This window comes from Lepidochelys kempii, chromosome 5 (genome assembly GCF_965140285.1).
Source record: "Lepidochelys kempii isolate rLepKem1 chromosome 5, rLepKem1.hap1, whole genome shotgun sequence".
Lineage (NCBI taxonomy): Eukaryota > Metazoa > Chordata > Testudines > Cheloniidae > Lepidochelys > Lepidochelys kempii.
In genome coordinates, this window is record NC_136384.1 from 19,535,457 (window position 1) to 19,560,652 (window position 25,196).

General features: G+C 37.4%; 1 protein-coding gene across 14 annotated transcripts in view; it reads right to left on the bottom strand.

The window, feature by feature from the left end:
• Positions 1-25,196, bottom strand: part of TCF4 (transcription factor 4) — a 315,105-nt gene that overhangs the window by 115,192 nt on the left and 174,717 nt on the right. For all 14 annotated transcript variants that reach the window (XM_073343585.2, XM_073343588.2, XM_073343590.2 and 11 more), the window contains 2 exons: positions 5,579-5,708; positions 4,862-4,911 (listed from right to left, as the gene is read on the bottom strand). In XM_073343585.2, the coding sequence (XP_073199686.1) occupies positions 4,862-4,911; positions 5,579-5,708 (180 nt within the window). The remainder of the gene's footprint in view (positions 1-4,861; positions 4,912-5,578; positions 5,709-25,196) is intronic.

Genomic DNA, 25,196 nt, shown 5'->3' on the forward strand with positions numbered 1-25,196 from the left:
TTTACTCAATTCACCACACAGCATATATCTTTGTTCTTTATTTCTGTATACTACTCATCCAGTAGGCTCCTCCAAAATATCCCTTCTAACTGCTCTCTCTTTCTTTCTAGTCTCATTTTCACATTTTCTTTCATTCCACATCCTAAGCTTGCAATGCCATTTTTTCCCTTCTTCCATATGACCATGCTCCATTCACATCCCTTTTTAAAGCACACTTGTCTCACAAAGACTTGCAAGAACGATTTTCCCCAACATGCCCACAGGGCTAAGAGACTGAACTTTCATCTGGTGTATTATGTGCCATAACTATTTTGTCTGTGTCCAGTTTAGATCATAAATTCACTGAGGCAGAGAACATATCTTCCTTTCAATAGTGCAGAAGATACTGGAAGTGCTCTACGCTGTATCTACCAGTGGTTTCCAAACTAGGGGTGCCACTTGTTGAGGGAAAACCCCTGGCAGGCCAGGCCGGTTTGTTTACCTGCCGCGTCTGCAGGTTCAGCTGATCGCAGCTCCCACTGGCTGCGGTTCGCCGTTCTCAGCCAATGGGAGCTGCGGGAAGCGGCACGGGCCGAAGGACGCGCTGGCTGCCCTTCCCGCAGCCCCCATTGGACTGGAGTGGCGAACCTACACACCCAGAGGTCTCGGTCCCTTTATGCTAGGCATTATACAAGGACATACTAAGAGACACTTCTTGTCCCAAGAGATTATAATCCAGAGAGTCAAAGGAAGTACTGTCACCCTATTTACATACGAAACTGAGGCACAAAAATGTTGTGACATGCTCAAATTAACACCAAAAGCCAAGAAGAGTGAGGAACAGAATCTAGATCTCCTAACTACCAATACAATGTTCTGAAAACTAGGTCAAACTGACGATGTGGAAAACAAATCCAGACTTGAAATTTGAAATTGGCACGAGTTCCTGAAACCATGAAAACAGAAGAAGTGGAGATATTCTTCACAAAGGGCAACGTGAATGTGTTACGGAAAGATATTTTGTACATGCTATGTGAAATAGCATGCTGATTTACCTAGGAAGATTGATTAGGTAACATAATATTTGGTAAGTATAGAATATGTTGGTATGAAATAACATTCTGGGACTTGTATACTTATTTAAATCCAGTTTTTAGGGTTGAAAAATATTATTCCACCCCAAGTTACAAGTTTGTCCTCTTCTTGCAATGAAACGTATCTACAGTCCCCAACGGTGGCTGCACTTCAGCTGCAATAAGGGCTCAGATACACAGTGCTGATAAAGTGCTTTGAGATCGTAAGATGAAAAGTGTCATTCATTCATTCATTCAGCCAGACTGGGGCTTGCTGTGGAGGCCAGACTTATGTTTTCTTTCCCCCACAGCCACTGCAGTGTTTCTGAATAAAGACAAGGCAGATCATGCACTGTTTGGAATGCACCTTGTCACAATAGGGTGAATTTTTAAAGATGACATTTGAGCCTTAACTCTGAACTTCTTGACTTTGTGTTTAACTCAGAACCTATTTGATATATTATTTGAACTCTGATTATTTTTACAGTTTAATTGCCTTTGCATTCAAAATCAACCATCATTTTCAGTAAAAGCAAGAGACAATGTATTTTTTACAACCAATTGCAGAAATTTTGTGTAAGAGCATTTATATATTCAACCAGCTGAAACTGCTCCCCAAAATCCTTTGTAACCCATCGTATAAATAATACTGAGACCAATTTAATACAAGCATTTTAATAGAAAGACAATAATATTTTCATCCTATCAGCTAAATACAATGTAATCTATTTACTCAATTTATAAATGCCTATTGTTTATCCAACATAACAGTCCCATCTAGGCTAATGTTGCAAGATGTATCACATACATAAACTCTGATCCTTTTAAAAGATGCATTATTCTTTTAGAGATGACAATGGTTCAGATTAAATCTATGAAGTTTGCAAATGGTTTCTCATGATACATATTAATGTATAGCACAAAGCCAAAGTTATATTTATACAAACACACTTATGTTATGCATCTCTAAGAATCTTTGTTATATTCTTGTCACTGAATATTTACATTTAATTTATCACATATTCTGATTAGGTAACACTGTACAATTAAAGTATTTGGGGGAAAAATGAGTGGGGGAGGTTGCGGGTTTTGTTTTGTTTACTGTACACCTAGTAAAACACAATTTCAAATTTCACAAACTTAAGGGTGTATAGTCCACCTTAAGAATTATTTGGCCTAGAAATCTTATTTAAAAAACAAACAAACAGGTTTTATGAGAGTTTAAAAGGTTAAGTATTTCAATAATGTAAAATAGAATTTTTTAAAAAAGGTTTAAACGAGGAAGAGTTTTGATACCATTGTGCAAAAAAGTCAAATGCTTCTGGTTCTTGTAAGTTCAGAATCTGCCCAAAGCAAACTTTCACTGCAGAGTTTTAAGCCCCTGACTGTAGAGGTTTCTAACAGAAACACCTACCAACCTTATCTCCACAGTGAGACTAGACTGCAGACACCATCATAATAAAACTCTCTCCTTATGACAAGAATATAACAGTATCAGTGTAATTGTCCTGAAGTGGTCAGCTGTCTACAGGGAAATATTTTTAATTCATAAGAAATTGTTGTATGACAATGATTAAGCAAGTAGAAAACAAACAATATAGCACACAAATAGACTGTGTATCAGAAAGAAATATGCGAAATTCTGAATCCTGGAAAAAGCAAATTGTTAATTTTAAATATAAGATAGAAAATAGAGCACTGCATCTTTAAGCATTTCTGCCTTACTCTGCAAGTATGTGGCTTTTACAGCACAAAGCTATTCTGCCATTTCAGAACATTCAAAGGTACATTCCACTGTATTTAATATTATCCATATTATGTACTGGCTTGCTTCAAAATGTAAACAGCTGTGAGGAATATATCATTTGAAGTTGTCATATAAGCTATTAAAAGTTAAAGTTTCATCTAAATTAAATCCACGGCTAACTTCAAGCATAAAACACTCACAAAAACCTTTGAGGGGATATTAACTATTTCTGTAAAAGGCCAGTAAAAATACATAGCTAAGTAAACTTTAAAAATAGGTACAGTGACTTTTTAATAAAAAATGTCTATTACTAGCAAATTTGTTTTCACAATTTCCGTATTTCAACAATAAAATGATACATATTCACATATGTCCAATATCACAAAGAAAACAATAACTGGAACATTTAAATTAATTGTATGCAGTGTTGTTGTAGCCATGTTGGTCCCAGGATATTGGAGAGACAAGGTAGGTGAGGTAATATCTTTTATTGGACCCACTTTTGATGGCTAGAGAGACAAGCTTTCAGATTTACACAGAGCTCTTCTAAGCTTGTCTCTCTCACCAACAGGAGTGGGTCCAATGAAAGATATTATTACCTCAGCCACCTCGCCTCTCATATTTAAATGGTGATATTCATAGTCTGTCCCTTTCAGATTTCAATTTTATTATTTCTAAGATAAGTAGTAGTGAGACTATAGTTTCTCACATTCACAGGAGTAAATGTGCCTCTTTAAAACATGTTCGTTTGTAAACTTCAATTTTAATTGGGTTTACAATAAAAACAAAAAGTCCATCTCAGATTAACATGTTAATTTGTTCATATATTCTGCAAGACTGATTACCACTTAAGTCTTCCTAATACACACATTTATAGATAATGGAAATATGGTTATGACGTGAAAAAAGTTGTCCGTTTTTCAGTATAAGATTTTTTTTGTTTACAGCTATTGATTGAAAATCTATCCAATATATTTTAGCACAGATGTAATGCTTTATCAACCTATATAATAGTGCAGCACAAACAAAACTAATAGAAAGATGCAGAGAAAAATATAATTCTTTGCCAACTAAAACTTACAAGCTATATTTATTGTAATACTTTATCATCTCTATTAAGGCTATTATAAATTTACAGTACATTATGCCGAGATAAATACTTTTAAAAACTGCAATATACATTTGTTAAGTTTTTTTTCAGTAAAAATAAAAAGAAGACGAAAAAGAAGAATCTATCAAATTTTGGTAGACGAGATAAATCAAATGAAAAGTTATTTGGATCACATAAGAAACGATTATATACCGCTGAAAAGACTTTTCAGCGTTTAATTGCCTGTGATATAGATTTCAAGGTAAGCATTGAAAAAAATGTATCTTTTTAGCTGAGATAGTATCCATATTCCCACAAAAAAGTTAATCAAGGATATTCATTACAAGTATATATCATATTTGGTGCAGGAGGAGAGTGGGAATCTGGGTAATTATTGACTATATCTTTATTTATTAAATAACCCCTAATGCCTTTGGCAACAGCTGGATTCCACTGGTTGACACCTGGTATCACACATTCAGACAGCTATCGATGCAGTTACTTTTATAACTCTAATTCAGGTACCTCAGTAGAAAATAAAGATGTTCTCCCTGTATTCTGGGCTTAGACCCATGTAAATTTCTCATAAATCCTTTCCACAAATCTCTTTTAAAATGCAAATCCATAAATCATCATAATACTGACAAAGAAGTTAACCAACACGTGAAACTAATGCTCATTCTATCCAGAGCCACATACAGGTAACTACCCAAACTTCAGGCATCTTTCCAGAGCTCTCTTTGGAGTTTTCCCTGCTGAAAATCAACATGACCAAGAAACATTTGTCCTCATCGTGTAATTAATCACTTCAAAGTTTAGTCAAGTGACAAGATTTTTAGACTATCCCTACCTTGTCTACAGTCTTTATTGATAAATGCTCTATGAGCTTGGAATTGGATTAATTTATAACCCCTTTTGATCAAACAAAGCAAAAGACAACACAAACAAGCTTGGCAGACAAGCAGTACTTACTGATGATGGTAAACCTGGAGGAACTTTTCGAACTTTCTTTGTTTGTACTTCTGAAAAAAAAGATAAAATGCCATTATAAGACATTGTTAAAACACGTAACACCCATTGTTTCATGTTCTCTATGTATATAAATCTCCCCACTGTATTTTCCACTGAATGCATCCGATGAAGTGAGCTGCAGCTCACGAAAGCTTATGCGCAAATAAATTTGTTAGTCTCTAAGGTGCCACAAGTACTCCTTTTCTTTTTGCGAATACAGACTAACACGGCTGCTACCCTGAAACCTGTCATTGTAAGACATGTTTTCTTTGAAATTTGCTGAACAACAAGCTACCTGATTATGCTTTTTCCAGCTTTAGTCTAGACTTCTAGCATTTTGGTAAAATAAAATGGACACCATTGCTACTTACTGAGATCAGGAAGTTTGATGGAAAGTTGCTGGGAAATAGTGAACGTGTAGATTTAGTGTGTTAGATAATTTGTTCCCTCCTTACCATGGTTTTGTTTTAAAAAGGACCCTTGTGTGTGCAACCAAGGGGAAGCAAAGAATCAGCTAACATTAAAAAAATCCCGTTTGTATTGTCAGCTGAAAGTACAAGCATGCTCTGTCGTTTTCAGTTAAATTATTGCTTTTACTATAAAATGTTGTTAAATAAAATGAAATTTCAATTGTTATTTTTTAATGGGGAAAAAAAAGTTCAAGACGAAGTAACTCACCCATAGAAGTACTGTGAAGAGGCCTCCTTCGGGGGTTATTGCTAGAATACTGATAGTACTGAGAGCCAGGTTTGGTGGGTGAGAGAGCTCCTGGGTTGCCAATATCCATGTCACCTCCAAGGAGACTTTGCTAAAAGATTTTAAAAATAGATATTGTGAAATCTAACTTTCCCGGCCATTAGCCATTTCTTATTGCTTAAAATAACAATGTAAAGAAACCTGCATGAAGCAAACTGAAATACTATTTAAGAGCCTCCAAGTTTTTAAAATACACAGTATTAAACATTTCCAGTTCAGGGTCTTTCCCTTTGCTAAGGATGCTTTATAGAGTAATTTCTTTTTTTAAAAAAAAACAAAAAACCTAGAATTACTTACATTTGAAGTAGACTTATGCCTTTTTCTGCAAATACGATCACTGTTTAGCACAAACTTTTGAAGCTACATTGAGGAAATATATTTGAGTACTATTCATTTTCTTCACAACAGACAAAATGTGCCTGTGAACATATTTTTGGTAACAAAAAAACCTTTATCATGTTGCTAATGTTATGGTTCAGTGTGTATTAAAATAGTTACTACATTGACTATCTGACTATATCGAAGATTTTCATGTCTGGGCATGAAATATACAAAGCAGATACCATACAAAATATACACGCTAAGTACACAATATTTGATTACAATGTAAAAATAAAATTACACATTGCTAAAAAAAACCTGGCTAATTTGCCAAGTTATTGGGAAACAAGTAACCCCAAATATCTCAGGTTATTGGAGAGCAGCAGCAGCAAAGGACTTTTTAAGTATATCTTGTTCATGTTTGCATTATAACTAACAAGATACACATCCACAAATGCAAAATCTACTCAGTCAAGAAAGGACTCTAGTTTCTATGAAATAGCAGGAAACAGTATCTGACCACAATAAAAGACAAATTTTAATCTGTAAGAGAGTATGAAAGAAGAACAATTTTCTAAGAGTAAGATTCTATTTGCTATAAACTACATTGAAACTTACCCATAATATATAAATCCCCTGATTATACTCTGCACTGAACACATTGTTCTTTTAATTATTCTGATATGCAATAAAACAGGTATAGATACTACCATTTATATTAAGAACAAATTTACCATTTAATAAAGAAATTTTAAAATTAAGTACCAAAAATCTAACTTTATCGTTACTTGTAATCAACTTTTACTGACTGAACTAATTACTGTACTTGATAAAGTACAGAATGTGTTTTCCCTAATCTAAATTCTAATCACCATGTCACTCACAACAGACTTAGTAATGCTTCACTAACACACTATTCACATGCAAAATACTCTAAATAGGCCAATTATGACTCTGCCCCTGTTCCCTGGTTAACCCGCTGAGAACTGAAAAATTTCACAAGGCAGTCACCAACTAAAACAAAGGCTCCTTGTTTTAAATTAAGACAGTCTTTTTAATTCCTAAATAGCTCAACAAAGTGGCATGTCTTCTAATGAAAGCAGTTGGTCAAATATGACCCATGAACTGGAAAATCAGAAATTAAAACATCCTTATTCGCTAACTGTACTTCTAGAAACATCCAAAGATAACTTTTGATTCTATAAAACTATCTTACTTTTATTCCAGATGAGCAATGTGTACATAACTAATGGGTTATCAACAAGTAATCCTTGATTGATTCTATTTTAGGGCTTTTTACATAATAAGCTGTCTAGCATTTGGCATTATAGAAATTCCAAGAGGATGTAATTTACACAGGTTTTAAAAATGTGAGAATGTTAGTCTCAACTTTCTTGTTGCTAATATCTTTACATTTAGCAATTATTTAATATACACCTGTGGTGGCTATGCTCTTTTTAATATACACCTGCACTGACAAAAATGTTCGCAAGTGAGTCACATAATGGCAAAGAAACACATACAAAATTCCCTGAAAAAAGTTATCAACTCATTCTGAATATACTATTGAATGTATAATTTTATTGAATGTCTTTTATTGAATAATTCATTCTGGAATGAAAGACTGCTAGCCACAAAAATCCAACTCAACCATGTATTTTTTATCATACATACATTTTTCACATGAAGACGGATCAGCTAATCTGTACATGGATTATCCATGTGTCTAGTGGCTAGTGGTCTGAAAGATTTAACTCACAACCAGCCTTAGAGCTTTCTACATACATCCGACTAGATGTAATTTGATTTTTTTTTAAGATTATACATCAAAATGGAGTTTGAATTTTTGTAAAAATAAAATGAATCTTGGTTAATCTAAAATAATTTGCACACATTATATTTTTTTGTTTTCTTCATTAAAAGACCTGGAAAGGCTGTGAGATCTCTACAGACAGAAAACTTAGACAACTATATTGGAAATAAGCAGTGATAAGAATCTTAAAAGCAACCCATGAGTTTTTTTTTGTTTAGCTATTGGTTACTTCTCTTTTCCACTATAATATATTATATATTATAATGATTACTAATTCCTTGGTACCAAACGCTTGTTGACATGAATCTACAAAGGTAGATAATAATATATGGATTATATATAAAGCAACATTCTGGTACTTTGGACATGTGTGAACAGAAATATGCAAAAGTTTAAGAAAGATTGAAAGAAAGGACTTCCAACATTATGATACCGCCTTGGTTGCTTGTAGGGTTTGTTCATTCAAGGACTCTATGTGTATATTCTTGGTATATGAATGTGCATTACCTTTGCATGTACAGCATGGTCACAATTACTACTACATATTTTACCATCAATAATTTTTATGTAAAGTAGGATGTTATAAACAGCTTCTTATCTATAATAAAGATCAGTCTTTTCTGAAAAAGCATTGCTGTCTCTTAATGAACTTTTATCATCATCACATACACTAATTTCTTCTTTTTTTTTAATCCTTTGTTTTTCACTGGGACAACAAAGTCATTCTTCAAAGGCAACAAAAACATGCATTTTTGTGCAGTTAAGGAGGCCTCCCTAAACACTCCACTGTGGAAAACTAAGATAAAATATATATGTATTTTTTCTGAGATGCAGGTAAATAGAACAATGGTCATTTATTATTGTTCAGCCTACATGTCACATTATTAATGGCCTGCAGCAAAGAGAAAGAGAAAACATTTACAAACCATGAAGTTACAGATTACACAGCATTTAAGGCTCTTTGTCCATATTTGTTCATAACTGTACGAATTATTAGGCATTCAAAATTCATATTTGCCATTAAGAAATGATGGACTTGCAAGTTAAGTGTTACATCTGTCAAACTCCTCTCCTGACTTAGGCAGGGTTAAAATGGTTGCATGTTTTCCATTTAGTGCAAGCTAATGTTCTGATGTTATCTTTGTGTCCCACCAGCATACTACCCAGGAAACACAGGAAACAAGATGCTGCATATCTTTGAGCTAAACTATATAAATCTTACAGACATATTCTTGCAATTTAGCATACTATGTGCAAATCCCTCCCCTGCACTCCTGCCACCCTTTAGAACTCTATAGTTTGTAGTGTACATTGTATTATCAAAAAAAAAAAAAAATGTAACACACTGAATTTTCCAGTCAGATTTCAAAGTTTGAGTTAAAAAAAAAAAAACGCAGAAGAAAAGCAATCTCAACACAGCAAGATCCATTACCAGATTCAGACATCCATCAGTTCTTTGTCAATTTGGATTTTTTGTTTGTTTGTTACCTGGAACTTGGTCTGCATTTCTAACACACTCTCAGCCCTATCTTCTTTTAATTTTAGCCAGGAAACCTTCACTTAATCCAGAAAATGAAACCACAAATTGAGTTTTTAAAAAATAAAAAATTGCATTTATCAAAACTGATTAATACCTGATTGGTAGTTTTAAAAAATTGGACTGCTTCCATCATACAGCTGAAACTTTGATTTTCAAACCAAAATGATATTTTGCAACAGAATAATTGCTTCACTTTAATCATTTTTTAAAAATCTAATGGGTGGGAAGTAGAAGCTATTATATTTACCCTTAATTACAGATATGAATGAGATTAGAATAGAATGAGTGCTGCCTTTTATTAATATAGAATTAATTCAGATGAAAGGAAAATGACCTTGAATGTTGTAATCTGGGGGTTGGGGTCGGGCACGGGTGTTTCCCCACCATCACTCCACCACAGGTTAGGGGAAAATATTTGCAAAAAGGCACTTCGCTGGACTTCCCGTGTATTCTGTTTTTCGTCATTCCCCATTACACTGTGATCAGATATCAAACACGACGATATCATGGGGGATGTTTTAGAACAAAGAAAAACAGTTTTAGATGAAACCAGATTAAGCTCCTTTTCTGAGCCATTGCCAAATGCTTAAGAGTTGAATCCATGTTGGAGTATTCTAATGCTTGCACAGCTGCAGTTCCATTCTACGATCACAAACCTACGTGATGTATAGTGACTGGGGGCCATATGTTCCCCAGCACAGGAATCAAAAGGTCCAAAGGTTCAAAGAAATGTCAGGAGGAGAAAGGTGATTGCACTATAGTATTCTTTCTTGTCATGTAGTTGAGCGTAAGAATCTCCACACCCCTTATGTTATAGTGTTGCCATGTGGCACTGAGGATCATGTGGCCCGGCCACTGGTGGAGACAGGGACAGAAACTCAACGCGTTATGCTTTTCAGGTGAAGAAGCATAATTTAGAGATCAAGTGCATTTTACAATTCTATTCTGAGCAGCACGACAGGAATTTCTACACAGCCCATAAGGACCTATCACTGCAGCAAGGCAGCCTTTGTGAAAAGTATTACTGCACCTGGGAAGGGAGGGAAGGAGGAGTTCAGAGCAGTATTTCCCGGCAATGGAACCCTGAGTCCATAGGACCTTCCCTAGCAATTTCTGTACATCTCCAGGTAATCTAAGCCAATAACATGTGACCTCCTCTTCCAATCAGCTTCTGGCTTGCCACTCCTTAGGTAGAACAATGTTGTGGTCTCAGTGCCTAAACACCTTTGAAAATGATGCAAGGCAGGAAGAGGAACACAGAGCTTTTGTGTGGCAAATTGACTTTGTACAGATAAACAAGCCTGAAGGCTGAGCATTACTGTGGACATAAAATGCTGAGCTATTATTAGTATATTTACACACAAACACACACACATAATTATATAGATAAACACACTACTATACCTTTATTATAACTCTTGCATATCATGTATCAACTTAAACCAATAACAAGATCATTTGATAATAAACATAAGAATGAGAGGAAACCACCTTCTTCATGTAGAAAGAACACAGTAAAAAGATTTTTCATGATTCTTTCCTCATTCCTTTTTGTGAAAGCCTGTAGGAAGATTGATGGATCTGCCTAGCCTATAGGATGAGGAAATGAAAGTCTGTAGTTTTCACCATGTTTTGCCCTTTGTCACTTTCTTACTGTACACTATGGACTCAATTTGCAAGTTTTGAAGTGCTACCTGCAGTATTTCACCAACCCCACTTTGCACGCCAGTGAGGATGAGGAGCACAAGATCACAGCCACACTTCCTCCGTATTCTTTTCCAGGTGATTTGATCCCTGAAGGAGTAAGGATGCACCCCAAAATACACTACTATCCACAAATGTATGAAGAGAGAATAATCTAACTGTTGTAGATTACTTATACATCATGGAGCAGAAAACTATGTGTAATTATGACTTTTTTCAGGAAAAAAACAAGGCGAGAGGAGTGTGTGATTCTCCTTAACATGAAAAATTTACATTTTTTAGAACCCTCCCACCCGACATTCTCAGTCAATGGGATTTGGCTCCTATGTGCCTAAATCCCTTCAAATGATATTTAGGTTCCTAAATCAGTTTGGCTGATTGCAGTGATGCCTAAATACCTTTGAAAATCCGGGATTTTGTCTATTACAAACTTGCAACCTTGTCAACCTGAATGTGCCAAAACCACACTTGATTAATGCTGAGATGGTTAAATAGGAGTGTTGATCTTTACACTCTATCTTGTCTTCTGTGATTTTATTTCCACAATGTTCTACCATTTTGAGACAACAAACTGTGGCATAATCACTTTCCCATACATAGATATGGGATAGAAATCTGAATCTTACATTTTAAATACTGGAGGAGAAGAACCCAGAATTCCACTCTATCATCCAGGCTTCAGCCTCTTCTCCCTGTTCCGGGCTAAGTTTATGAACTTTTTATTTGGTAACAATCATGTTGGCTAAGTAATAAAGACATTCTCTGAATTGTTTCTCAGTTATCTCCTTCTGTGGTTTCAGTTCTTTGTTGTTAATTATATTACACCAGATTTGCACTGAGACTTGTGACAACAGTGTCATCTGCCCATAATCTGCCAAGTCCCTTCAAAAGCTCCTTCAATGATGTTAGGATATAGATATTCAGGCCTGTCTGTAAAGGCCTATAATCTAAGAATTTAGGTGTATTCTTATCACTTGGCTAGTTATAGAGGTATAAAAGAAAGAATCAAAATCACTGTCTGCTGGTGTAAGAGCCTTCTCTTACTGTGACAGTCTGAGGCCCTGTTCTTAGGCTAAGGCCTTTGGCTAAGCAGCAGAGGCAGCCATAACCTGGGAAGCGAACGGTCACATCCTCATATTCTAACATATTCTAACCTAGTCACATTGAAATAAGGTGCTATTGGGCTGTTAGGAATACAATCCTGTCCTGATAATGCCTATCACCTCCAGAGAAAGGGAAGTGCCTTGAAGATGTAAAAGAAAACTTAGTTTGATAGCATCCTGTCTGGCAAGAACTCACTTATCCATAGCTGGGATGTGAAATCCTCACTTCTGTATTGTTTTGTCATTATAGTTCCCACTTTGCTATTGTTTGTCTGTATAATCTCTGTCTGGTTCTGTGATTGTTTCTGTCTGCTGTATAATTAATTTTGCTGGGTGTAAACTAATTAAGGTGGTGGGATATAATTGGTTAAATAATCATGTTACAATATGTTAGGACTGGTTAGTTAAATTTCAGGAAAATGATAGGGTAAGGTATAGCTAAGCAGAACTCAAGTTTTACTATATACTCTGCAGTCAAACAGGAAGTAAGGGAGGGGAATGGGAACAGAGAATGGGGGTGGGGAATTGGAATCATGTTTTGATAAAGGGGGAAATGGGAACAGGGAATGGGGGTGGGGAAATTGGAATCATGTTTAGCTAAGGGAAGGAATGGGAACAGGGACACAGGTAAGGCTCCGTGGTGTCAGAGCTGGGAAGGGGAACACTAAGGAAGAAACTGGAATCATGGTTGCTGGAAGTTCACCCCAATAAACATCAAATTGTTTGCACCTTTGGACTTCGGGTATTGTTGCTCTCTGTTCATGCGAGAAGGACCAGGGAAGTAAGTGGGTGAAGGAATAAGCCCCCTAACAAATGACTTTTGGAAGTTTAGCACCTCTCTGTAGAGCCCTCTGTTGTGTAAAATATGCACACAGTGTTTTTATCTAAAGTCCTCATGCTTAGTGTAAATTTCAGCATATTCATGGTAACTGAATATGCAAATACAGAGACAATTTCTTGAGTTCCACAGAATGTATTTGTGAAGCTAAGCCATCAATTCTCCTTTTTCATACAACAAACCATGACCCTAAAAGTGTTTGAGGAAGAATTCTGAACTTCCACCAAGTTCTCTAACTTTTCTCAAAGAGGTTTATATTGTTTCTTGAACACTCAGTCAGAAGTTTGGGTGACTGCACCTGAGAAGCAGCTCATCTTTTCATAGAATCATAGAATATCAGGGTTGGAAGGGACCTTAGGAGGTCATCTAGTCCAACCCCCTGCTCAAAGCAGGACCAATCCCCAACTAAATCATCCCAGCCAGGGCTTTGTCAAGCCTGACCTTAAAAACTTCCACCTCCCTAGGTAACGCATTCCAGTGTTTCACCACCCTCCTAGTGAAAAAGTTTTCCTAATATCCAACCTAAACCTCCCCCACTGCAACTTGAGACCATTACTCCTTGTTCTGTCATCCGCTACCACTGAGAACAGTCTAGATCCATCCTTTCTGGAACCCCCTTTCAGGTAGTTGAAAGCAGCTGTCAAATCCCCCCTCATTCTTCTCTTCCGCAGATTAAACAATCCCAGTTCCCTCAGCCTCTCCTCAGAAGTCCTGTGTTCCAGTCCCCTAATCATTTTTGTTGCCCTCCGCTGGACGTTTTCCAATTTTTCCACATCCTTCTTGTAGTGTGGGGCCCAAAACTGGACACAGTACTCCAGATGAGGCCTTACCAGTGTCGAATAGAGGTGAACGACCACGTCCCTCAATCTGCTGGCAATGCCCCTATTTATACATCCCAAATTGCCATTGGCCTTCTTGGCAACAACGGCACACTGTTGACTCATATCCAGCTTCTCGTCCACTGTAACCCCTAGGTCCTTTTCTGCAGAACTGCTGCCGAGCCATTCGGTCCCTAGTCTGTAGCGGTGCATGGGATTCTTCCGTCCTCAGTGCAGGACTCTGCACTTGTCCTTGTTGAACCTCATCAGATTTCTTTTGGCCCAATCCTCTAACTTGTCTAGGGCCCTCTGTATCCTATCCCTACCCTCCAGTGTATCTACCTCTCCTCCCAGTTTAGTGTCATCTGCAAACTTGCTGAGGGTGCAATCCACATCATCCTCCAGATCATTAATTTCTTTTTCTTTCTTCTGTCAGAGAAAATAGCAAAGAACTCTTTGTCATAGTTTTTTCTCCATGGCTAGATGGGATCTTTACCAACCTTCACACAACAGTCCGTGGCTTTCTTTTCAAAAGTTGACCTCTATCTTTGTAAGAATACTTGTAGCTATTACAAGGTAATTTCTCTCACCAACCCCTGTGGGCAAATGTCCTTAATGTTGATTCTCTGAGTTCTTTTTTTATCATTATTCCCTGCCCCCCACTATTTCTTCACTTGCGTTACTTAGGGTGTACTATAGTCAGAATAAGAAACAACTACCGACTGAATTCAACACTGCGAAGACTAAAAAAATATGTTAACTAACAATGCATAGTATCAGATACCAACCATGTCCTGCTTCCAGAATTTTGTGGAGGCTGGTAAATCAACCATCCACAATATTCACATCTCCACCCACTTCCCTATCCAACATCCAATGACAGCTGATTCCATCTACTAGACACATTCCTTTCTCCAACTACTAATAGTCCCACCCATCCTCCTTCACCCTCTAGATTTCAAGAAAATTCGACACCTTTCTGATTGTTTACTAACATAGGTCTAACAAGGACTGTAATGTTCTCCACTTCATTTTTAACTTTTCAGAATACAGTTTTCATTCACAGAGCAGAATTTGAGCCTAATCTTTCTACTATCAAAAACTTTCATCTATATGTAAACAATCTAGACTGACAAAGACATTTAAAAAAAACATAAGAGTGTTGTAAAGGGGCGGCAGGGAGGCTGGGGAATCTAGATCTTAAAGTTCTACACAAAGTCCATTACTCAGGGAATATCCAAGATGAACTCCATCCAGGTTGCCAATCAAGAGAGGTGCAGTTTTGTGCCACCAAAGTTGATAGCACCCATTTATCTTAGTTGCAGTTTTGCTGCGTAACCAATCTAATAAAATATTATAGTCAAGGAGGTGTAGCAAACTTAGACCAAAGTGATGCAGTTTATACACCAAACTGAACCAAATCAATGTGAATATTATCTGAGGGGTAATGGCAGAATCCTTTTCCAGGGCAGGATAAGAGATACAGAGCCAACTTTTACCCTCCGTTTACACCTGTGTAAATCCACAGATGTACAAGTGAACCTTAAGAAGGGTAAATTAGGGCAGAATTTGGCCTACAGTCAATATTGGATCTGATGTGGGTTGCTGCTCAGCTGCATATAATTAAACACTGTCTGCAGTATTTCTTACAAAGCAACTCAGTGATGCTAGGATGGAGAACTGCCACATCATCACACAATTCAACTGCTCTACAACTTCTCCCTTGTGTAAATAAAACATCTACTCACTCACCCCTCCTATGCAACAATGAAAATTAAACATTAAGAGAAAATCTGCCTATTTCTGTGACCCTACACAATGTTTATGATAAGCAACAAAATGTAGGAAAAAATATGTCTGCTTACAGACACTTTCTCTGCCTCCCCCCACCCCCAATACAGTACAGCAAAACATACAAAAGCTCAGTTATATTAAGTGTTTCTGTATTTTAAACATGCACTATATCAGAGCACTGACATATGATGTAAGTGTTACCAAGGTAACTACCACTTAATATATAGTGGAGTAATAGTCAAATAAAACTCATGCGTGTTGGCATGTAAATTAGAACTGCCCGATGGTTACGGTAAGGCTCCTACATCCTCCTGTTTTACCACTTTCCACATTCTTTTAAAGAATATATTAAAGAGTAACATCATTGTTCCCAATACCCAATTCCATCCACATTTTTCCAAAGTTTCACGAATCCTGTATTCATCTGGTACTTATCAGCAATGTGGTCACTTATTGGGGATGATAGGAGGGGAAGAATGAGGGTTAATGAAGTGCAGAAATTCATACTGTGCAATGAAAAGAGCTTTTTTGCATTTTTTCCCAGAGTAAAATACACAAGAATTGCAGGCAATAATTCCCTAGTCAGTCTATACTACTTTTCCAGTTCAAGTGAGCTCTTTCCGTGTATAATTCAATAAGTATGTTCTAATCACTACTTGCCTTAAAATGTTTCTCTTTGGAAAATTATTTCAAAACCTAAAATAGAGCAAGTTTTAAAAGACCTGTTAACCTAACAAGAAAATTAACATCACTCTTCTCTGTGTAAACAATTAACTATAAAGAGCTTACTACAAGAATACTGGGTCGAGTTGTTTCAGATGGGGTAAAATATTCTGACATGCTTCAGTCTTTAAAAGGTGTTTAGTGGCTGAATTCCCATTTTTAACTATATAATTATTTTCTCTTTGAATATAAGGACACGGAAAAGATTTATACAAGTTCAAATTCAAAGAGTGTTTTTCTGAAATTCAGTGTGAGCAATATTTTTACCCAAAGAAAAGTTACATTAAAAACATCCAAAAGACCAAGAAAACTTCCTGTCTTTAAAACAACAAACAAACAAATCAAAAACAGCTAAATAATTTAATTGCTTAGAAGAATGTTTTTGTTAACTCATTACTGTTTGTTGCGGTCTCAAAGATACTGCACTGTCTACACTGCAATGTAAATCTAGGGTTAGTAGAACTCCAGTTAGCAGACTCCGGGTTTGTTAACCTAGGGGTTGAGTGTCTTCACTTATTTGTAACCCCAGATCAGGAATTGTTGAACCATGGATCCCAACCTGAGGCTCCCACGTCTACACTGCATTATGCAGGCTAATCATCCCTATCCCAGACTTCCTAGAGCCCTTCCAACATGTAGCCACTCTAGCCCTTTGTTCGTGGTGCAGCGTGGAAAAACTTGAGTGTCCACCAAACTTGACTGTTCAGAGCACAAAGAAAGTTGGCCTGTGGGATTGTGGAATACTTTTGGCAAACTCCCAGAACACAAGTTCAGTGGGTCTATGTCTACACTGCAAAAGAAATAGGACTTGCACCCTGGGTCCCAGCTTGATGCAGGCTCAGACTCTCCATGCCTGTGGGGCCCTGGGTCTGAGCCTCGGGTTAGTGCGATTCGTGTGTAAAGGGAAGGAGGGGCAGGCTTAAGCCTGAGTTCAAACCCTGGGCTTACACTGCAGTGTAGACATACCCAAAGATAAGCAATACTTATCCCTTTCTTATCCAGAATCAAGCAACTGTGTGTAAAATAATGTTATCCAGAGACTAAGAGCAATTTAAAAATCTTTCCACAATCTAGCACGTCAGAGACTCAGGTATATGAAAAATGTGAACAGATCTGTCTATCAGACATATATTTAAAAAGACACTATCCAGTTAAAATTCATATATTTACCTAAAAAAGTGGGAAGAGCAAAGAATTGGAACTTGAACCATATATTTGTATTAATGGGAGAGGACTTAAGGAGCAGTACTTGAAGCAAAAAGGAAGTTTAAATTGTGTAAGGGGTTGGAAGCAGAGTACATGTTGCATGCTCCTCTCTCTGCAACTCCAAAGAAGCCCTTCCAAACAAGCACCAGGTGGTTTGACTCAGCAAGCCACATATGTCCCACTTGATCCTTCTCCTGAAAGTATATTAAAGGACAGCATTCTTTTCCTCCTCAGAAGGTGTTAACCTCTTCCACATAGAAGAGATCTGTTGGGACTGCTGCACCAGAGTCTGCATGGACAGTACTCAATAGCTTTTCTTTTCCCCTGGAGGAAGACAGTATGCACATCTGTGGATACAACTGATGCTTACTACTTTATAAAACTGCCGAACACGAAAGACATTTGTATAGTAACAGAGGAGGTGGGGAAAAGATTATTATATTCTTTAGAGTCAGATGAAAACTAAAGATTGTTTACGCAGGATAGGATAAACAGTGAGTTTTGCTGCTGTTCGAATGCATGTCTGCAAATAAAATTCAACTCTTGCAAATACAAATACATTGCTATGCTTTGCTACGGTTTGTTTTTATTTTTGTTTTTTGTTTTTTTGGGGAAGGACCCTTAAAAATTATCAAACTAAGTGGATTGGCATTTCAATACTACTAAAAAATGTGTGGGTGTTCACTGTCTTCATTGTTATAAACTTAAGTTTATTTTGTACTTTACAGAATAGGGTTACTCAAGCAAATATAAATATATATTTTAGTGACAATATTCATTCTGAGATTTTTTTAAAAAGTGAAAAGTATCCATTTAACTGCATTTATATTCCTCTCTCCTAATTTAAATATTTTTAATATAGGCAAAATATAATAAATGCATTCCAAAGGCCATTCACATGGAAATACAGCTGTAACAACTGTACATATTAGTGTAACATAAAACTAATGTCAAAGAAAATACAGATCAGTCTTCATTTTAAGTACACCCCAACACCTGTAAAGTTTAGGACACCCTGAGTTTTCATACAGGATACAAAATTATACACAATATATATCAGCAAATTCAGCTGATGCGAGCAATGTGAAAAAAACAGAAGCCTTTTTTTTTTTTTTAAAGCTGAGATGGGTAAAAAATATAGTGGTGGTATGGTCATGGAAGCCAAAATGGAGCATGATGCACCATGCAGCTGTACCTAGCCATCTTGTGAATGGTCTTTTAGTTAGTTTAGCACTGCAGGAAAACTTCTAAATAAAAAATGTGCATGTGCTTTCAATTAAAAGCTTAAGAATAAAGATTTTGTTTCCATTTCTCCCTTTGCAGTACATACTGCAGGCTGACTGTATCACACAACCAGCAGGTGAAGATTCCAATCCTAAGGAGAGAAAAAGAGGTGAAGTTTTATTGCCTGGGTGCATCAAGATCACCAGGTGGCTTCTTCATCTGTGCCAGACACTTCCCATGTAAAATAGGAAAGAATGAATTCAACAAACTGAGAACAAATTAGTGTACCTGTTTCACTCCATCAAACCTTTATGACAAATTACATCTTTCTCTCCTACCCAGCCCCAAAGTCTCTACCTTGATATATAAATGCATTACATATATGGTGGCCACCATTAAAAAGACAGTATTTATGCCAAGGACCAGGCAGTAGTAACTGGGATACTGCAGCATTTCTCTTTACTTAGAACCATGGGAACTGTGGGAACTGTTGGCATGTGTTGGCTTTTTACAAATATAGTGGGCCCATTCACCAAAGCCTAAGAACTAGTGGTCACCAAATGAAATTAATAGGCAGCAGGTTTAAAACAAACAAAAGGAAGTATTTTTTTCACGCAGCGCACAGTCAATCCATGGAACTCTCTGTCAGAGGATGTTGTGAAGGCCAAGACTACAACAGGGTTCAAAAAACAACTAGATAAGTTCATGCAGGTATCGGCCCATCAATGGCTATTAGCCAGGATGGGCAGGGATGGTGTCCCTAGCCTCTGTTTGCCAGAAGCTGGGAATGGGCGACAGGGGATGGATCACTTGATGATTACCTGTTCTGTTATTTCTCTCTGGGGCACCTGGCACTGGCCACTGTTGGAAGACAGGATTCTGGGCTAGATGAAATTTGGTCTGACCCAGTATGGCCGTTCTTATGTTCTTAATCACCCTCATGCATGAAAAAATAACAATACTACTTCCTATTTGCATATAACTTTTCATCTGTAGGAGAGCATGCATTACTCCTACTGTATAAATGGGGAAACTGAGGCAAAGAGAGGTTAAGTGACTTTCCAGGATCACACAGAAAGAGCTTGTCTACAAGCTGAATTCCACTGGTTTAATTTAAGATGTGATTTTAAACTAATTCAGTTAATCTAGTGTAAAAGGCTATGTGCACACTTATTTTGCATTAAACCGGACTTATTTCACTTTACCTTAAACCAGCTCTGAGGAGGTTAAAGCTAAACCAAAATAAGAAAAGGAGGACTAGTGGCATCACTAGTCCTCCTTTTCTTTTTGCGAATACAGACTAACACGGCTGCTCCTCTGAAACCAAAATAAGCCACCCCAATGAAACAGAAGTGTCTACATGGGAATGTAGAGATTTAACTAAACCAGTGCAAGTTTGTATGTAGACAAGGCCTTTAGTCAGAGGAAGTCAAGAATAGAATCCAGGTACTCTGACTCCCAAGTCTTTGCCTTACCAGCTAATAAATTCAACCCTGAATTTGAACTGGCAACCTAAGGGCAGAAGCCCAATTTAAGGGATCTCTTCACTCCCTGTACCTATGAAAAGGTGAAACAATGCTCCAGGGTCCAACCACTTGGACATGTTTTGGACAACAGCTCACAGAAAGAGGAAATCTGCAGTGCCAGAGGTCCTCTGCAGCAAGACCTGGGAAATTGTTCCAGAGGGGACATTTTACTTGTCAGCGGCAAGTGGGATTTTCAAGCCCTGCCAGCACAAATTATTTAGTACTCTTGTTGTTCTCAGCAGAGGCACCAAAAATTGTATGGACATAAAGGCTGAAGACCCACCACTTCCAGGTCACGGGGAAGACATATTTGTAGAGCATTGTAAAGAAGCTTGCAGTCCCACTGTCTATGTCACATGGGTAGAGGACTCTGGGTAAAGGATTACAGTTTCCAAGCCTGTCAGTCTATCATCTTTCTCTAGTGTTAAATTCATTAAAAGAAAAATTAAAAACCTTAAACCTTTCTAGTTTTCCACTAGGCAGGATGAATTGCTCATCTTAGTGCAATTACAGTAGGTACACTTTGCATCCAGTTTTTGTCACAATGTCTATTTATCTAACACATGCATTGTAAAACTAACCCCATATGTTATGACAGTATGTAAAAAAGATAGAAATACCCCTGTGCATTACATTCCAGACATATATTCAGTTTTATTAGACATTATATGGATATTTTTCCCAAGATAGTTTTGAAAGGCAAGGATATGGAAAATATCCACTTTACCTGAACCACAGTATTGACTAGATCTACTTTACTAGTAAAATAAACAGGCTCTCTTAATAGTCAACCTAGCCCTCCTTTCAAAGAAAGAAAATAGTTTTTTAAAATAGAAAAGCCTATAAAATGCAGACAGATGGCCACATTCTGTCATTAACTTCAAAACAAAATAAAAATATTAACTTTCTCACTGTTGCTAAACATACTACAGCAAGCATTATATGTCTGGCAGACATATACCTCATCTGCTGCAAAGACATAAAGACATACCTGGCTCCTCTGTTATTATTTATTATGTGGTAATCACCAACAATGTATTCAGCACTCTTCACAGCAATGGAACAAAAAAGAAAATCCTACTCCAAATAGTTTCCACACTAAACAAGACACAGAGAACACAGGTCGCATTAGGGATGTCCAGAAGAGAGAATCATGTACTGGGACATGTTTTATGCATTCACTACTGGAATGCTCATAAGAAGTAGGTCTCTAGGAGGGATCTGAATGTGAGGAATATCATGACTGGCAAACTGGCAGATGTATGCAAAGGGAGCATCATAGTACACTGAATTGGAGAAGGGGACAAAAGTGGCATTGAGAGTGATTTATTATTATAACATCTGCTGGATAGAGAACCCTTCACCTCTAGGTCAATTACATACAGCCAAGTTTCACAATGACCAAAAATGTTTACTAACAGGTCGTGGGTTATGCTTTAGTGGTTTCTGTCCAGCTCTCAAAGGACATGCATCCATACCACCTAAACCAAAATCACAAACCACTCTAATTGGCCATTTTATTGATAGCTTCTACAGAGAGGCCAAAGACTGAATGGGCATAATGGACAGTGACCGTATGGACAATCTATATCCCATGGTAGGGCTGATGCACACTGGCAGGACCAGTGTGGGCAAGTCTGCACTGCAGCTGCCCCTGGAGTACCTGTTGTACGGATAAAGAACTTCAAATCTTTATAGCAGTTGTGATATCTTTCAGAAGCGCTAAATAAAACCCCAACTTAGTAATAAATAGCAACAACAATTTAGAAAACAGCTTTCAAGCCCTAAAAAGTAGAGCTGGTTAAATGACTGTTTTATATTGAATGAAAACTGGCTAGTTAAATATGGTTCAGGTGTGAGGTATGGAGGAACCACCAAAAGTGGTGGGCCGTGCTCCACCACAACCCCACACCTGCCCACAGAGAAGGGCTGGCACACCAGGGAGAATAATCTGTGCACCCTGAAGTATGGAGACAACTGCCCATTCCCTGCATGCACTGAGAAGCCATAAGAAAGATTGTGCCTCAAGATTAGTTGGTTGGTTGTGGAGGTTTTGGGGTAGAAGGTGATATACCATTTCAGTATCATTACATCCAGATGTTCCAAAGATCCACAGATGGGAGAATGTCATAGTTTCCCTCAAATTTCTCCTTGCTGTAATGTAATTACTACTCTTACAGTACAAATAAATAAAATAAAATAAAATAAAATAATAATAAATAGGTAGTGTGACTCAACTAGTCCAAGTCTCTCCTCTGGGCCAAAAGAATATGATTTATGCGTCCACACTAGGAATTGGGATTAATGCCTAAAGCTAACACTGAATTGCTGTACTAAGATGTGTGTTATGGGGAGGGTGTGCTGTTAGAATCATAGAATCATAGAATATCAGGGTTGGAAGGGACCCCAGAAGGTCATCTAGTCCAACCCCCTGCTCAAAGCAGGACCAATTCCCAGTTAAATCATCCCAGCCAGGGCTTAGAACAACAGTCCTTTAGATAAGATGTCAAACCACCATCTTTCTCCACATCCTTTGTACTAGAGGAAGTTAAAAAGCCCAAAGCTCTTTTTATTAAAAGAGGATAACTACAGGGTCAAGGCCTACTTTCCCTCTATTTGAATACGGACTCCAAGTGCTCTTGAGTTCACAAATAGCTTCCCCATTTATCTACACAATCACTGCACATTGTTTGATGAAATAATCTGAGATACCTTAATTGCTATATATGAAGCAATAGTGTTTATTCATTGGAAGAACTAGTTATTAATTAACATTTTGGAAGCATCAAAGTTCTGTGAAAAGCTCACAGACCAGGGGCCTAATTTTCAGCACAGTCTTATCTGGTCCATCCATTTGGATCAGGCAGTTTTGCAAGTGAAAAAATCCCATAAGCAATTCTGCACTCACAATTATTTGTTTTCTCAATTTATGTCATTTACATGTTCAATCATCTGATTTGTGGGTGCAATCAGGTACTAAGATTACATAAATTATGCTTGCAAATAATTGAAGATGCAATTATTGTATGTGAAAATTATGGGCAAAAAGAGGGAGGCCAGGTTTTGAAACTCTGACCATATGTATGTAAAGGGATCACTTTAAACTTCACCATTAAAATGCAAGCACCACTGAGAGACTGGTAACTATTCCAATAGTGCAAAACACATTTCACAACAGCTTTTAGAGTGAGAAGTGAAGTAAAATATCTTTCCCAATTAAAGCAACAGGCATTCAATGTACTGTAGAAAGAATTTAATAGCTATGACAGCCAGTATGCAGCCTAAATTTTATCTGTGGTAAAAATATTGATTACTTTAATAGTTAGTGTTCTCTGCCTGTGCCCTGTGCTTTTTAAAAAAACTTATTTCCCCATCTTAAACTGTGCTGAATGTGAAGGTCCTACATCTCCTTTTACATGGTAATTAAGACTGACTAAAGCTGCTATTCATATTCATCCTCTCTGCAAAAGAGCAGGTAATTCACGTTAGACTTAGGCCCTGTGTAAACTGCCACTTTACAGCGCTGAAACTTTCTCGCTCAGGGGTGTGAAAAAACACCCCCCTGAGTAATGCAAGTTTCAGCGCTGTAAAGTGGCAGTGTAGACAGTGCACCAGCGCTGGTAGCCGCACTCCCAGCACTGGTAACTACTCCCCTCGTGGGGGTGGTTTTTTTACAGCGCTGGGAGAGCTCTGTCCCAGCACTGGTGCCATGACAACACAGCCACGTTAAATGCCGGGGCAGCGCTTTAATGTTGGCAGTGAAGACATACCCGTAGATGGTGGCACAACAGTATAACTTCTATGTGGGAGAGAACCTATCTGAAATGGTCTGTTGGAAACGGGCAATGTGCCAGTATGTGCCAAATACCAAAAAGATGACACTGGGGAGTTGGTGGAAATTGGAGGAAAACTGACGCTTTCAGCAGTAAACATTATTTTTAAAATTGCCTTATTGTTCAAGAGCAATATTTCAGTAATAGTGCCAATTAAATCTAACTTTGTTACAATTAATCTGAACTGGGTATCTTGATGTATCTAGGGAGTAGCCAGTTGGCCCATTTAGAGGGAACAAAGATCTCTGGCTTATTAAAGGAGTACTTGTGGCACCTTAGAGACTCACCAATTTATTTGAGCATGAGCTTTCGTGAGCTACAGCTCACTTCATCAGATGCATTCTGAATGCATCCAATGAAGTAAGCTGTAGCTCACGAAAGCTTATGCTCAAATAAATTGGTTAGTCTCTAAGGTGCCACAAGTACTCCTTTTCTTTTTTCTTATAGTACTGTGGCTTTTCATGACCCTGCTGAGCTTAGGAGCTACGACAAGATCTCAATATAACGTGGTATGACTGCAGGCACCAATATAGCTTCATTTTTTTAGCATCTCTCACATTCAAGGTATCTCAAAGCATCAGATCAATATACAATATAATATAATATATAATGTATAATATCATATACAATGACTGCAGCAGCAAATGGAGTAGCCACTGGCATTCAACCATGGTACACACCTACTGCTGGACATTATAAGCAGCCGTATTATTTGGTGTCCAGGATATCAGTTTTTGGACAGTGCTTTGGGAACTTAAAGCTTTACCAAGATAGCACTTGGTTTAACATCTGATCCAAAGGACTGCACTTCAAAAAGTAAAGCACTTCCCTTTATAACTGAACTTCAGTGTTACATTTCTGCATTTCTCCAGTTATGGAGCAGACTATGAACTTTTGCCTTTCTAGCTAAGATTCAGGAGAACACCTACTAAATAAGCCACACAGACACCTGAACTTAAGTTTATCACTTTTATAAGTTTGTCTGACAAGAAAACTTTTACTTAGGTTATTAAATTAGTGTTACAACATAGGTCAAACCACAATATAACCATGATCACAGGGTGTTTCATGGGCACTGGAACTGATTTCAGGACCTG